We start from the raw sequence: 16,850 nt of genomic DNA, 5'->3' as shown, positions 1-16,850 counted from the left end.
GAAGACTCTCAGACTTAACATCAGCTTTTATTTTTAATCTCATACAATGAGGGAGAATTAATCTGGTCTGATCTGAATAAACGGACGAAAGCCATGAAAATACGATCATTCTTGGATTTTAAAAATTAATGTTTGAAATTCGATACAAGAAATCTCTGAAGAAACACTACATTAATTTTGTAGCAATAACTACTGCTGTACGATGAGAAATTTAATTCTAAGAATATGAAAATAGTATGTATAAATCTGCATTATTTGTATCGTTTTTTATTATGAATATTCTTGCTGTACACCGTTCTTAGATGCAAATAGCCTACAGACAATCATTTTACTCTTTAGTACATAAGAACAATTTCCCTAGGACTGAATAATCTCACATCGTTATACCATATGGCACACACAGTAAATAAGCGACCAGCCATAAAACAAAACAGAGCATATGAAAAGGCCTAGATCGAACATAATCTTAATATTCGATCAAATTACATGCATCTCTCGTTTTTCGCATTGCAAGGTTATAATGAAAAACACTGAAAACAGCTGAAATACTTATCAATGAGAGTCGGCATATTGACTCTTATTGCACAAAATGAATTTAATCAAGAATATTTTACACATATTACATTTATTAGATTAGTTACTCATTGAACAGACTAGTCAGTCCGTGACTGCACATTTGTTTATGAGAACTACAGTCCGCTTACTTTTTCCATCGTCACTATTGAACACTCGTAGTCTCACTTAAGTTGATATGAAGTCCATTTCATTATTAGTTATTGTCCTGGAAGTCAGTTTTGGAAGGAAGTATTGTGGTTGAACGCCGAATTCTTGTTGAAATGCTTGCTGGCTTCCCGTCTTTCAAAAAGAAACTCATCTTTATGTTGTAGTATGATTAAGTCACGGTTAATTATTGATAATGGTCGTTCTGTGAAAGTGGTTCGGTAGGCAGTCTTGACCAATATTGTGAACAAATTTACTGTAGCTTCTCTTACTTCATCTACGAATAAAAATTCAATAATAGGCGAGGCACCACACATATCATTGGTGACGAGTGTTACAGAGTGGGTTTACTGTGGTAACAGGATAAGCGTACACGTTGGAATGTGTTCTTTACCTTATAAAGTGGCTCAAAATCGAAATCCAATAATACAAAGGTAACTGAAGTGTGTTAGGATTGGAACTGTTGCTCTTCACATTCCAGATTTTACATACTATTACAACAACAAGATCAAGTGAATGTGACTTTTCCAGAACCTGATGAGCCATAGAGCCATATGAGGTTTTGTGAGTTTGTACTGGCACGTGAAACTATCTTTGAGACAGAGTGCCTGATCGTGAACTTCTGTTGTCAAGAATGAAGCGTATCTGGACAGTAGTACAAGGATTATCAGTGAATAAACTGCCAAATATTCATATATGTGACATCAACTTCGCTTCACGCCTGTTGTAAACCATTTTACAAAGTGAGGTGGCACAGAGGTTGTAATTGGCAGTAGTCAGTGTCATTCATGTAGCCCCGTGTTTTCCTAAAACACTGCAGGCGAACGCTGAAGCGACAGGTATAACACAAAAGCAGGTGGCCAATATCTTCCATTCTCATCGCCTCTTTTCTGCAATTTGCTTGAAAACGAGCCAGCACTTCATTACCAGTTGCTGTAGTATTGTAGCTAAGGAAAGAAAGGGAAATAAAAGCTCTTGTGCTATTGTTTTGCCTTGTTACTGGTGGCCTCTGTAGTAAGGAAATGAACAATGAGCAGTAGTGGCAGAAGTATGCTGCTCATTGTAACACACACCCAGAGGAAATTCGTTCAGATAACAGTACATTTTGAGGTTCGTCTTTCAAGAAAAAATTTTCGTTTCGTCAACAGTAACATGGCTGATATCTTCTCCCATCCTTTTTAAAATCGACTAGGGCACTACCATTAAAGCTTTCGTAAGGTATCTCTCAACGGAGAGAATACAAATTGGAATTAATCGCAATTTCTAACGGCGATGTGCGTGACATCTGCCAACTGTTGTGTAGTTCTGCATAGGCTTCGGCACTGAACTTTGTAATGTTGATGAGCTGCATCAGAATACAGTGATGGATTTTGGAATACGAAAAATCGACCTCAGATACCGCAGCTTTGATAGCTACTATGGGGATTCTCGCTGTCGTAGAAAACAAGATTTTAATAGGACTTTTTCACTCTCTCCTTCTTTCCAATTATTTCCATATCAACTCTTTACTGAGATGTGAGGTACGTACAGTGATACATGCCAGCTAAGTTTTTCCGACAATCTTCATGAAGACAAAAGGAACGCATTATTTCATTATTTACGTGCCTCTGAAAATGACGCCACGTATCAGCATTTAATAGGATAGTTCCCAGTTCACTTTAAGGCAACAAATGTACAGGTGGCCCTAAACAATACCTTCATACCTATAAGGTTGATAAACATTAGTATTTCTCTGAAAGTAAATCAGTCATGTGCGATGAAAAGAAAATTCTTAGCTTCTTTGGCCTGAAGGAATTCAGATGTTTGATACATTTTCAATCAGTGGATCACTGTTACTCGTGAGGAACTGTGGAACGCTTACAAACACTATACTTTAATTCTGGAACTGAGGTAGGAGATTATAAGAAGTTCCGTAACTGAAAGTACAGAATATCTTCCTGTGGTCACAATAGCAGGATGGTGTAGCATAGCGTACTGAACATAGTCCTGATTTAGGTCAATAATGTGGTGTGACTTTGTGTTTGATTCCAATTCACTATATTGGCCTTCGGAATGCGCTTTCTCAATAGGACAGTACGCATAATAGAGTCTTTGTGAACTAGATATTGTGTTTTGTGAGTAGTTTTAAAGTATATTGGATGCATCATTTCCACTCTGTCAAAGTTTCCTTGATGATTACTCGAGGTCCAGAATAATATAGTGAATCATTGGAATAAACTTCTTGTGTATACGTTTTCTGTATTTCAGATACATTACAGAGACTCTCACTTTAGCAGGACACTAAGTGATGAATAGGCATGCACATTCCCTACGATGAACGAAGTGGGAATAGCAGTCATCTTTCTGGTGAACAGTCTACACATGACGACTAGTGCTGGGCTGCTCTACCTTCGTGACAGGACTGATAGCACTTTCCGTTTTGTGTAACTGCAGGTGATAGGTCAACAGCAGAGCCTCAGCTGCAAACTGTGGGCTTTGCAGTCAGATGTGCTGTAGAATGGCTCACATAGTTTGTTGTGCTAATCCGAGTTCTGGTCGCACTCCACAATTTGGTTCATGTACACTACGATAGGAACCACAGTGCTGGTGGAACTGAGGTTGTGGTTGGCGCAGTAATGTGTGCAGTCCTGCTGAAGGTACTGGTAACTCGCTACAATAAGAGACACAGGGAACAGAATGGTCATTACAGTAGTGTGACTCCCAGGTAATAGTGAGTGCTTCAGATGCCGTAGTGAGGTGCTGCATATGTGGTGGTGTGAAACAGTTGCTTCTGGCACCCTTACGCATGCCAGAATAGAAGCGACAGTGGTGTGGCCCTCAAATGAAGGCGAAGTCTGTAGGTGGCGGAGTGGAGCACTGCAGATCCAACAGTGTGCACTGGCCGGCCCAGATGAGCAGCTGTTGGTCCTGGCGAATTTCGGCGAACCGGTGCATGTGGACAAGGCTGGCCACTGTCGTTCAGATGGCGGCCAGCCCTGGAGGTGGCGTGGCGGGTCTCGGTCGATGGTGTGGGGCGCGCAGCCCAGCACACTTCTCCAGCTGCTGGTGCTGGCTGCGCACAGCAAACCGGTTCACGTGGACCGGGATGGGCACCACGATCTTGGGTGCAGGACCCGCTCCGGTGGTGCGTGATCCGGCACCAGACGTCAGGCCCGCCTTCACGCGCTTCCACTTGGCCCGCCTGTTTTGGAACCAGATCTTCACCTGCACACACAACCACCACGAGGCATCAGATAATCTGTAATGGTTTCAGTCAGCACACATAGACAGTGGGAGATATAAGAAATGATTTTTCAATGTGTACAAAAACATCGCCAAAAGAAAATACAGATAATTTTAAGGTAAAAATTCCTGTGCCTTTTCTCTATTCTTTTTTTTTTGCATCATATCGTTTCCTGTGAGTTACTGTGGATGCTAGAGCTACTTTTCGGTAGCTAAGGGGAAGGGAGCTGCTTTCAGCCTGGGGTGACGCTATGCTGATTCCCCAATTCTCTCCTAAATGGGTAGCGTTTTAAGTATACTAGATAGCTTCAGGGCAAGTAATTTGCCCATTATCAAGTAATGTTTTGTAGCACCTGGTTGGAATACACTTTTTAAGATACTGGCAAAAAAAAGCATCTTTTAGAGAAGATCTAGTATCATGAGTAGGAAAAGGCCAATGTTAAAAGCAGTTTTACGCGGTATTAGTGTGACGTCTCCTGTGGAGGCCAAATTTTTTGTCTAGTATGCTTACTTTGAAGCTGTGGTTTTAAAGTCTTTCCTCTTCATTATTTTTCAAGACACCACGATATAAAACAATTGAATCGTTGGGTAAGAAAGAGTTATCTTCCGCTTTTACAAAAACGAAGACATCACTTACAGTGACACCCGCCTCGATATTACTCGACCGTCAATTACCGTTTTAGTCGGCATATCTGTGCTTTGATACGGTCTGCAGTGAACTTATTTCAAAATTAACATATTGTCCTACTGACACTTCTAACCCCACAGAATTTTAATCATATGAGATAGAAATACACTCTAGCAACATTTTGCTTGATTAAGCTTAATTTTGTTTACTACATAAGGGTCTCAGGCATTACATTCTACGAAAGCGTAATGACAAAAACACAAAGAACTCGTTGTTGGTCCAAAAATTGTATGAGACATTGCCAAACTAAGCCCAAGTGAAAAAAGTACTGTAAGTTCAATCATTAAACAGTTCTGGGAAACTGATTCAAAAAGACTCACTAGCATTAATATAAAACTTAGAGATAACAAAGTCCTTGATGTTAATGCAGGTAAAAGCAATACTGCAGTAGTTATGTATGAAGAAGGTTATATCAACAAAACCTTACAATTATTTCTTCAAAACAACATTAAAGAAATGGAGACTCATCCCACACCCAAATATCAAGCTCAGCATAGGAAATTAAGTACAAATGCCTACTAACTTTTATCAGATGCCGATGTTCAACGTTGCTTAATCACTAACCCTGTACCTGATAAGCTAAGATGTTAGCCAAAGATTCATAAATGTCAGTGCCCAATAAGTCCAATTATTAATTCAAGGAACATCCCAGCTTATTACTCCTCTAAGAAGCTTAAATATTTCCTTAGTAACTTTTACACATTTGAAGAAAACTTCTCTATTGGAAAGCCCCAACAATTTATTAATGATAGAAGCGATGCACACATACCAGACAGTATCAGATTTGCATTCCTGGACATTGTAAACGTGTAGAAAAATATAACTGCCAGAGAAAGTATTTAAATAATTAAATGCTATTGCATAAAAAACAAACAGCTTTGCAAGGCAGAGATACACTAAGCCATAGAGATGATAAAATTAATTGTAGCACATAACTACTTTTATTCAACAACAAAACCTACATGCAGGCAAATGGCATAGTAATGGAAAGAAGTCTTGCAGGCCTTTTAGCCATTATTTTTAGTAACCTTCTGGAAAATAAATTTTTCAGGGCCTATACGCATTTAACTGGCAAACTGATTTATTACAAAAGGTATGTTGATGATACTATCATCTTGGTCGATCATGCAGTAGACGAAATAGAATCATTTCCAAATGCCATGAGTAACATGTACCACAATATCAAATTCACTTTTGAGCATCAGACAGGAAAAGTGTATCAATTTTCTTAATCTTAGAATAAAAAAAAGTTGAATCAAAAGCTTGCATTTGAAATTCCTGGAAAACTAATCACCACAGATGAAATTCTTCATCGCATCAAATTCACCACAAAATGACATCCTTCAGATTCATGTTGAACAATATAAATATAATTCCCTTCAGTTCATCTGTGAAGGTGAAATAATCGATATTATTAAAACTGTAGCCAAAAATAATGTCTATAAGCCACAAATAATTGGTTGTCTGTACAATAAAATTAATGATGGTAAATCATCTCTAGTAAATTCACAACCAGCAGCAGGAAAGGAACCATTTGCATGCATTCCCTTCCTAGGCACAATATTATACCAAATTTCCAATATTTTTCCAAAAGACAGGAGTACAAATAAGTTCCCACACTAAAAAACATGTGCAACAAAACATTATCCACAGCACCAAAACCACGACCTTAGGCGTGACAGTCTCCCAAGCTTTTATCTTGGACAGATGGGCAGGAGTTTCTGTATAACATATCATGAACACATGAATGTTTTCAGACTAAAAAATTTAAATAAATCTGTAATAGCCATTCACATGAATCACTCTGTCTCTTCATTAATGATAACATAGAGATATTACATGGCACTAACAAAGGCAAGAAAATGGACCCTCAGGGCAACTAGTAATATGTATACACACACTCTTAGCTCACCTCACCACGTTCTACATGAGCAGCTGGAACTAGCCAATAAACTTTTTCCGAGTTTCCTTTTACTGTTCACAATAATCAATCAGAATTTGCACCCCTAACAGTCACACCACTGCAGTTTAAGATATCAGTATGTAATTGTATACACAACAAAAAAAGTTTTGCACCACCCAGGTTCCCAGAAATTTTGAAGATAGGCGTTTTCTGTGGACATTGTATCACAGACACAGTCGCTTTGTCTGTTCAGAGATGTCACTAAACCCGCCCAAAGATGTAAACAACCATGTATGAGCAGCGCCTATTAGACGGAAAGGGTCCGACAGTCGATCAGTTCCAGTCATTCCAACAGGCGGGAGGTAAATGGCTCGTGTTGTCTGTAGTTCAGCCATGCCTAGATGGTCAATACAGCGGTTCTATCGCGTCCGCATCGTTACTTTGTGCCAGGAAGCGCTATCAACAAGGAAAGTTCAAATGTTCAAATGTGTGTGAAACCTAATGGGACTTAACTGCTAAGGTCATCAGTCCCTAGGCTTACACACTACTTAACCTAAATTATCCTAAGGACAAACACACACACCCACGCCCGAGGGAGGACTCGAACCTCCGCCGGGACCAGCCGCACAGTCCATGACTGCAGCGCCCCAGACCGCTCGGCTAATCCCCGCGCGGCAACAAGGGAAGTGTCCAGGCGTCTCGGAGTGAACCAAAGCGATGTTGTTCGGGCATGGAGGAGACACAGAGAGACAGGAACTGTCGATGACATGCCTCGCTCAGGCCGACCAAGGGCTACTACTGCAGTGGATGACCGCTACCTACGGATTATGGCTCGGAGGAACCCTGACAGCAACGCCACCATGTTGAATAAAGCTTTTCGTGCAGCCACAGGACGTCGTGTTACGACTCAAACTGTGTACAATAAGCTGCATGATGCGCAACTTCACTCCCAACGTTCATGGCGACGTCCATCTTTGCAACCACGACACCATGCAGCGCGGTGCAGATGGGCCCAACAACATGCCGAATGGACCGCTCAGGATTGGCATCACGTTCTCTTCACCGAGTAGTGTCGCATAAGCCTTCAACCAGACAATCGTCGGAGACATGTTTGGTTGCAATCCGGTCAGGTTGATCGCCTTAGACAAACTGTCCAGTGAGTGCAGCAAGTGGAGGTTCGTTGCTGTTTTGGGGTGACATTATGGGGGGGGGGGGGCGACGTACACCGCTGGTGGTCATTGAAGGCGCTGTAACGGCTGTACGATACGTGAATGCCATCCTCCGACCGATAATGGACCCATATCGGCAGTATATTGTCGAGGCATTCGTCTTCATGGACGACAATTAACGCCCCCATCGTGCACATCTTGTGAATGACTTCCTTCAGGATAATGACATCGCTCGACTAGAGCGGCCGGCATGTTCTCCAGACATGAACTCTATTGAATATGCCTGGGATGGATTGAAAAGGGCTATTTATGGACGACGTGACCGACCAGCGAGTCTGAGGGAGATACGCCGAATCGCCGTTGAGGAGTGGGACAATCTGGACCTTGATGAACTTGTGGATAGTATACCACGACGAATACAGGTCTGCATCACTGTAAGAGAATATGCTACTGGCTATTAGAGGTACCGGTGTGTACAGCAATCTGGGCCACCACCTCTGAAAATCTCGCTATATGGTGGTACAACATGCAAAGTGTGGTTTTCATGAGCAATAAAAATGGCGGAAATGATGTTTATGTTGATCTCTATTCCAATTTTCTGTACAGGTTCCGGAACTCTCGGAACCGAGGTGATTCAAAACTTTTATTGATGTGTGTATAAATATAAACTACGATGATGAACAAATGTGTTGTTCTCATTCCGCCATCCCAGATTGTAATTTTGTATTTTTTGCAACTCACTTATAAACTGTGATAATCGAATAACTGTATATACAGATGTGTGGAAATATATACCTACTTCATAATACGCAATCAGTATTTAGTCAGTAATTTCCCCTGAGAAAAAACCCTACTAAAACAATTTGTCCTATAATAATAAGTTTACTCTTAGAATACATACATTTTCTTATCATTAACATGTTTCATGTTGTACATGAGATTTGCTCAGTTTACATCCTTGTTCAATATTTAACGAATTAAATCTTTGTATCCTTGCTTAATGATAAACTTTGTAATGTAAACAAAAGAATCAAATGTATAGCACATGTGTGGTGCCCAACATGCATTTTAATAATATTATAAAGTGAGCCACAGTAATTTGTTTACAATATGTATGGTGTGTGGAATTCAACTACATATACAACGAACTAGAAAACCATATGGTGCACAACTAAACAATTCGACATCTACTGGAATTTATGTAAGTGAACACAACAATGTTGCATCATATATAAATAAATAAAATCACTTTAACGTATTTTTATTAATGAAACAACTTATAAAGTGGCGCTAACTACTCACATATTCTTGTACAGTTTTGGGTAGATGACATCCTGTTGGTCAGAAAATCTGTGTAACGAGAAATATTAGCCACCTCAAAATGGGCATGCGTGGTAGGCTGAAACTGCTTATGTTACTAAAATAAAACATTTAAAAAGTATTCGTGGCTGGTTGTCGGTCGCGGAGTTCACAGGTTCCAACATGGACTAAATAGTATTCTGTCTTGCTTTCGTTTTTGTTTCTCGATTATAAAAACATGTTTGGACGCACGAAAAAAAGCCGCTTGCGTGTTCTGGTGACCGATGAACTATTTTCTTTTCCAAGACGCGTCACAAGAAGTACACTCAACGTCGCGTAAGTGATTAGACATCCTCCGATGTCGTTCTTCTGTGTGGTGCATTAAGTTTCCTGAATACTGGTTTTACGTTTTATACAGTAATCTGTAACAAACTATACCATTTAGATTTTCTCTCGGTGATGACTAGCCTCACCGTGTATCGTAGGATATGTGCTGAAGGGGTGGTGATTTCGACGCCTTTTCTGGTTAACACTGACTACAACTGACTGCCCAGCTTCTCTCCAAGCTTCTCCAGGAGCTATGATAAATAACACGATGGATGCTACCAGCTACTCGTTAGTGGCTGTTATGACTCAATATGAAACACAGACTGAAGACTTCCGCAGCGCGAGAAATAAGCGGCAAAGGCTTAAATTACGGAACTCAGATACCTTTATTGCAGAAGTTTATGAAGTTGTCACCTGCTAAAAATGTTTCAACTGTAACTGATTACCTTTTAAATGTAGCTTTTGCTTCCGATTCCTACCAACAAAATGTAATAAACATTTCTCCCATGGTGACTGTAACTACTCAGAGGTCTACTAACTTCTACAACCGTTCAGATGGTGGTCTATACGGTACGTAGTTTATATGGAAAGTTTGGGATAACACATAAACTGTCTGCTCCCAATGTCTCTAGGAAAAATCGTAAGCCATTTCTTACCGAAACTAAAGAAATTAATATATCATAAGTAATATATTTTCCGTTGGAAAAACGAAAAGGGAAGGTTGAATTAAAAAGTCCAGGATAGACCAGTTTCCTAGTATTTAGCAAAGTATTAAAATTTAAAAATATAGCAACTCGCTACCCTTCTTTCGTTGTCCACAAGTAAGGAGAAATACGAAAAGGTGATACAGAACTTGAAGAAGCGGAGATTTTGGAGTGCATGCAATCTGTATTACCCGTTCTAGGTCTTAGAAGATTTAGTGTGCACTATGGTAAGGATTGGTGAAGAACAAGTTCACAAACTGCAAACCTACTTGTTAAAGTTAGACACTAAAATTTTACCGGACGCTGTAGCTATTCGTGGAACTAGATGCCCTGTACATCCTTGTGCGCCAGATGAGAGGCAATGTTTTAATAGCCTCCAATATAGGCACATCAGCGAACAATGTCCGACCCAAATGAGTTGCATCAATTGTAACAGACCTCATTGAGGCGAAACAAGCGCTATATCACTGTAAGAGGTACTGACAAGGGAACCTCCCCATCGCACCCCCCTCAGATTTAGTTATGAGTTGGCACGGTGGATAGGCCTTGAAAAACTGAACACAGATCAATCGAGAAAACAGGAAGAAGTTGTTTGGAACTATGAAAAAAATAAGCAAAATATACAAACTGAGTAGTCCATGCGCAAGATAGGCAACATCAACGATAGTGTTAGCTCAGGAGCGCCGTGGTCCCGTGGTTAGCGTGAGCAGCTGTGGAAAGAGAGGTCTCTGGTTCAAGTCTTCCCTCGAGTGAAGAGTTTATTTTCGAAAAGTTATGATCTGTCCGTTCGTTCACTGACGTCTCTGTTCCAAAATTCCAGGACATGTTCAGATTTGCTTGGACATATGCAGGACTTGACGGTCTACACACGGAAAAATTTGAAAACGTTAAAAACGTACGTTTTTGACAGAGCACGGGGAAAACTGTGCGACTGTGAAACTGTTGCATTCATTTGTTGCAGTTTATATGACAAGCTCTTATGTTTTCATCACTTTTTTGGGAATGATTATCACATCCACAAGAAAACCTAAATCGGGCAAGGTAGAAGAATCTTTTTACCCATTCGCCAAGTGTACAAGTTAGGTGGGCCGACAACACATTCCTATCATGTGACGCACATGCCGTCACCAGTGTTGTATAGAATATATCAGACGTGTTTTCCTGTGGAGGAATCGGTTGACCTATGACCTTGCGATCAAATGTTTTCGGTTCCCATTGGAGAGACACGTCCTTTCGTCTACTAATCGCACGGTTTTGCGGTGCAAAACACAGACACTATACTTATTACAGTGAACAGAGACGTCAATGAACGAACGGACAGATCATAACTTTGCGAAAATAAAGAAAGTAATCTTTTCACTCTAGGGAAGACTTGAACTAAGGACCTCTCGTTTCGCAGCTGCTCACGCTAACCACAGGACCACGACGCTCCTGAGCTCAGACTCTCCTTGATGTTGCCTATCTTGCACGTGGACTACTCAGTTTGTATATTTTGCTTATTTTTTTCATAGTTTCACACAACTTCTTCCTGTTTTCTCGATTTATCTGTGTTCAGTTTTTCAAGGCCTATCCGCTGTGCCAACTTATAACTAAATCTGAGGGGGTTGCGATGGGGAGGTTCCCTTGTGAGACGAGCGAGTGCGCTGGGCTTACCTCACTTCACCATTACCAGCACCACGTCATCAAAGGCGACTGTACTTGACAAACAATGGACTGCACCACAATCTAAGAGTGAAATTGCAAATTAAAACACCACTTCCAAACTTCGACTGTGCATGCTTCAATATATTACTGTTAACATTGTAAGGTTTCAGAAATGACCAAATGAATATGTTAAACAAAATATACGAACGTAAGAAAAACGCAAGTGGCGCTAAATAATAAAACTAGAAACCTAAAAATTGGTCAGTATGTTCCAATTAAAACTTACAAGTTTCAACTTGATCAGAGCAATGTTTTGGTCAAAATAAGTGTTTTTACGAAAAATTGAAGGCGCTAAATATCAGGCTCAGAAAGATGAAAATTCAAAATGGCTCTGAGCACTATGGGACTCAACTGCTGAGGTCATTAGTCCCCTAGAACTTAGAAATAGTTAAACCTAACTAACCTAAGGACATCACAAACATCCATGCCCGAGGCAGGATTCGAACCTGCGACCATAGCGGTCTTGCGGTTCCAGACTGCAGCGCCTTTAACCGCACGGCCACTTCGGCCGGCGATGAAAATTCGCTTGTAACTTCAGCTACAAGTAAAAACCCTATATATGTGACACCAGTAAGCAACCTCTATTAGTTTTCAAGTTATTTACTGAAAATCCCAATTTGAAACAAAAACGTCCCTATTCATGACAGATTACGTATCATTTGTGTTTGTAATAGAAAGTTCTAATTACAGCACTCGATTACAATAATAGTATAATACCACTGTACCGATGTACAAGAATGTATTGCAAATAACTATGAATACAAGGAATGTTAAAGAAGCAGTTCAGGGGTCATATCTGTCGGGTCCGTTCTACAAACTCCAGTAGACATTTAAATGCAATCGAGCTAAAAGTTTTTCAGTAATTGAAGCAAACTTAACTCTATTTGTATAAAAGTTAAGAAGGTTGTAAATTGCTAAATGACAGAGATATTAACTGTTTGTGTGCCGCCCGTAATGATCATAAAATCTCTTGGCAATTGGCGTGATTGTTTTCCACTTTTACGGCGAGGAATTATCTTTTGGTGGTCGGAAGTCAGGACCATAGACTATTTTACTTAGAACTTCCCGTAGAGTTCACTTCTGAATTGTTAATAGAGCTGTTTGCGAAAGAGATATTATTATTATTATTATTATTATTATTAGGGGTATTAATATATTTTGTGCATGTGAAATTTCGCTCACTATTTCAATCAGTTAAAACTCAAAACTTTTATTTATAGTCATAGTTCCTGATCCCACTGTGTAAATAGCAAGTAGAAACATTTTCTTTCACTGAGCACAAAGATTTAGGTGGACTTGCAGAATGCAAATTATGATCAGTATGTTCTCCATCGATTTCTGACTGACCGCAAAAATAGTTTTCAGGCTCTTGTAAACGGCAAAGATAGATGTAAAGCTCACACAGACAAGTTACATGTCTTTCACAACGGCATAACAGAAGTAACGGCAATTTGGATATTTACCAGCCGCCCCACCTTGTCGAATCCTAAGCCTCAGCTATAGCTATTTGTTCTCACTGTAGGGGACATCACCTATACGCTGATCGAAGCTGCCACTAATATCATAGACGACTAAGTGCTGCGTTTAGTAACAGTGACTTCAGGATTGCGCTGACCGTTACTTGTCCGCCAACCTACAAGTTCGTCACCTGGGGACAGCTCCACTTCTTGCTTGCACTGATCATTACTACTCAAACATACTACAGCACTCCATGTTTCCAAAACACACCACTTTTCCTGCCGATGCCGGAAACAAAGATATGATGCGAACAGTTCAAAAATAGGGACAAACTCAATATATGTATGTGCTTCTGCACTCAAATATTACTTATAAATCATACCTGCGGCCAGCGGAAGTAAGCAAACACCGTACCATACATTACATGGAATTTGGCCACCCTTATTACGACTTGAACTCTGCTGGGAACACTTTCAATATCTGTGGTGGAATGGCGGCCCATTCCTCCTCAAAATCCGAAACGAGAGAAGGTATTGAGCGAAGTCGACTTTCTGACTCATCCTGAAGATGTCCCGTTGGCTTCGAGTCGGAACTCTGTGCACACCATTTCGTTTCAGGAATGTTGTTGTCTACAAACTATTGCCTCACAGATGCCGATTTAGGAGAGGGTTTGTAGTTTTTCTGATACAATCATCGTCTCAGAACTGTTCCTCTACTTTACGCAGTACCCAATGGTGTAAAATGTATTCATATCCTTCCACATCTGGCGGACTCTTAAGCGCAAAAAGGAACCTCACCCTAGTCACGAGAAACAAATACATAGCGTAAAATCACCTCCTCCGTACTTCCCACTATGGCAGGTAACATTCTCCAGGCTTTCGTGAAACCCAAATCCCTTCATGTGGTTGCCACAGGATATAAGGTGACTTATCGCTCCAAATCACTCGTTTCGAATCTTTCACTGTACAGTGGTGCTGGTTTTTACACCACGTCAGCAGTCGCATAGATTCACTACAGAAGAGTGTGGCTTATGAGCCGCTCGACCTTTGCACCCGATTGTTTTTAACTCACTACGCAGAGTCACTGTGCCTCCTGTCCTGTTGGTAACACGTAGAAACGCAGAAATGATCTTTTCTGCTGATTACGTGCGATATTTACAGCCACCCTCTGCAGTAATGGTACTTGAATTACGTAACCATTACGGCAGCTCACCTCAATCTCTCGATACCAGCAATATTCTACTGTGTTTCTGTAAAGTAGTTAACATATTTCTGTGACAACATTCAGATTTGATTTCATTAATGTAGAGGTTCTTTGATACATCGATATGTTTATATTGCAATGACATTATTCTTATGTGTATTCTTTCTTTTGTCACTATTATCTTTGACGTATTTGTAACTCTGATTTTTGGGCGTGTAAGCGGTTATTAGAAAGTCAAGTCTTGGTCGTCATGTTGAAAAGACGCAAATTGTAGTCAGTTTATAAAATGTGAACTTTAACGGTGAGGAAGATATTTTCAAGTATGTTTTATATTGTGAAGTGATGTTTTGTGTGTTACGTGATATTGCAACAAAAGTAATAAAAAAGAAGTGTAACTTAAATTCGGAGTGCTGATTACTTTTTTACATCACCATTGTGCTAACTTGCAAGAGTTTAATCTTCAAGAATGGTTTATGAAAAACATCTATAAAACTTCGCAGAATAACACATAGGCCTTTCTGCACCCGAGCTTGGAATCATCACCACCTAGATTTTCGACGATTGAGCCATGAGTTCACAAAGAGATCAGCGTGGGAAACACGAAAAAATGAGTGCCTAGTTTATCCATTATTTCATGAAATGACTTTATTAACGGTGCTCTAATGACACCTGCCACATAATATAACTTTGTTGTTGCCCGAAAAATGCAATATTTAGCAGCGTGAGTAACACTACACATCATAATTAATTTTTGGCCTTTGTTGTGGTAGGGTTGTTAGACTGCCCATCTGTAAGAAGAGGGCTGCCTCGTCTTGGTTTAACTGTTTTTGTCCCTTCGTGTTTCCACTTCACAATCATATCACCAGCTGCCGACCTGCGCAGTTTTAGAAATGTTGAAACGTTCTTGATGGGTTCATTACTCAGATGACATCCGATTACTAGACCATGTTCCAAGCACTGAGCTCTCCTGATCGACTGCTTCTCTACTGACAACATAGTGCTCCCCGCCTCCTTTCATACTTGTGGATCCGCCTTTAGTGACACGTGGAGGTAAATTCCGCTTTCCATAGGGGTGTCATGATACTTTTTATCAGATATTGTACATGAGTGGTCTCAGTTCCGAAACTTGCTATACCCCACACAACGTGCACCCACAACATACATGTTGTATGGGGTGATTCCGAGACGATGTTACAAACTTTCAGGATCGATGGAGAAACATATATGCATGAATTTGAGGTAAGGAAGCCTTGTCCGGAAACAACTGACAGGATTATGTGTACCGGAACTATTGATGCTTTGAGTGTAGAGTAGCCAACTTTTAGACGTGGTAGTCTGGACGAAAATGAGAAAAAAGTGCAGTAAATAGGGGCTATAAACTGCGTACCAGTATCTACACCTAGATCTACATCTACATCTACATAGATACTCCGCAAGCCACCGTAAGATGCGAGGCGAAGGGTACTCTGTACCACTGCTTGTCATTTTCCCTCCTCTTCCACTCGCAAATGGAGCCAGGGAAAAACGATTGTCTGTACGCCTCCGTATGAGTCCTAATATCTCGTATCTTATCTTCGTGGTCCTTACACGCGATCAATGTTCGCGACAGTAGAATCGTTCGGCAGTCAGCTTCAAATGCCGGGTCTCCAAATTTTTTTAATAGTGTTTCGTGAAAAGAACGCCGCCTTCCCTCTTGGAATTCCCATTTGAGTTCTGGAAGCATCTCCATAACACTTAAGTTTCGTTCGAACGTACAGGTAACAAATATAGCAGCCCTCCTCTGAATTGCTTCGATGTCTTCCTTCAATCCTTGCCGGCCGTGGTGGTCTAGCGGTTCAGGCGCTCAGTCCGGAACCGCGTGACTGCTACGGTCGCAGGTTCGAATCCTGCCTCGGGCATGGATGTCTGTGATGTCCTTAGGTTAGTTAGGTTTAACTAGTTCTAAGTTCTAGGGGACTAATGACCTCAGCAGTTGAGTCCCATAGTGCTCCGAGCCATTTGAACCATTTTTGAACCTTCAATCCGACCTGGTACGGATCCCAAACACTCGAGTAGTATTCAAGAATAGGGTGCACCAGCGTCCTATATGCTGTTTCCTTTACAGGTGAACCACTTCTTCCTAAAATTCTCCCAATAAACCGAAGTCGACCATTCGTCTTCCCAACACAGTTTTCACAAGCTCCTTCCACCGCATATCGCTTTGCAACATTGTTTCCAGATATTTAAACGACTTGACTGTGTCAAGCTGGACATTATTAATACTGTATCCGAACATTACCGTTTTTTTCTTCCTAATTATCCGCATCAACTTACATTTTTCCGCATTTAATGCTATCTACCATTCATCACACCAACTGGTAATTTTGTCTAAGTGCTCCTACAGTCACTCAACTTCGACACCTTACCGCACACCACGGCATCGTCAGCAAACAACCGCAGACTTCCACCCATCC

At 40.7% G+C, this 16,850-nt stretch overlaps 1 protein-coding gene across 1 annotated transcript in view; it reads right to left on the bottom strand.

Moving 5' to 3' along the window:
• Nucleotides 1–203: 203 nt before the first annotated feature.
• The window catches only part of LOC126470747 (homeobox protein GBX-2-like), a 466,454-nt gene continuing 449,807 nt past the window's right edge, over nucleotides 204–16,850 (bottom strand). Inside the window, exon 4 of the mRNA XM_050098754.1 lies at nucleotides 204–3,924. Coding sequence (XP_049954711.1) covers nucleotides 3,679–3,924 — 246 coding nt within the window. The 3' untranslated portion in view covers nucleotides 204–3,678. The remainder of the gene's footprint in view (nucleotides 3,925–16,850) is intronic.

Source organism: Schistocerca serialis, chromosome 3, assembly GCF_023864345.2.
Source record: "Schistocerca serialis cubense isolate TAMUIC-IGC-003099 chromosome 3, iqSchSeri2.2, whole genome shotgun sequence".
NCBI classification, from domain to species: domain Eukaryota; kingdom Metazoa; phylum Arthropoda; class Insecta; order Orthoptera; family Acrididae; genus Schistocerca; species Schistocerca serialis.
Note: the sequence above shows the minus strand (reverse complement) of the source record. Positions and strands in the feature narration are given on the sequence as shown.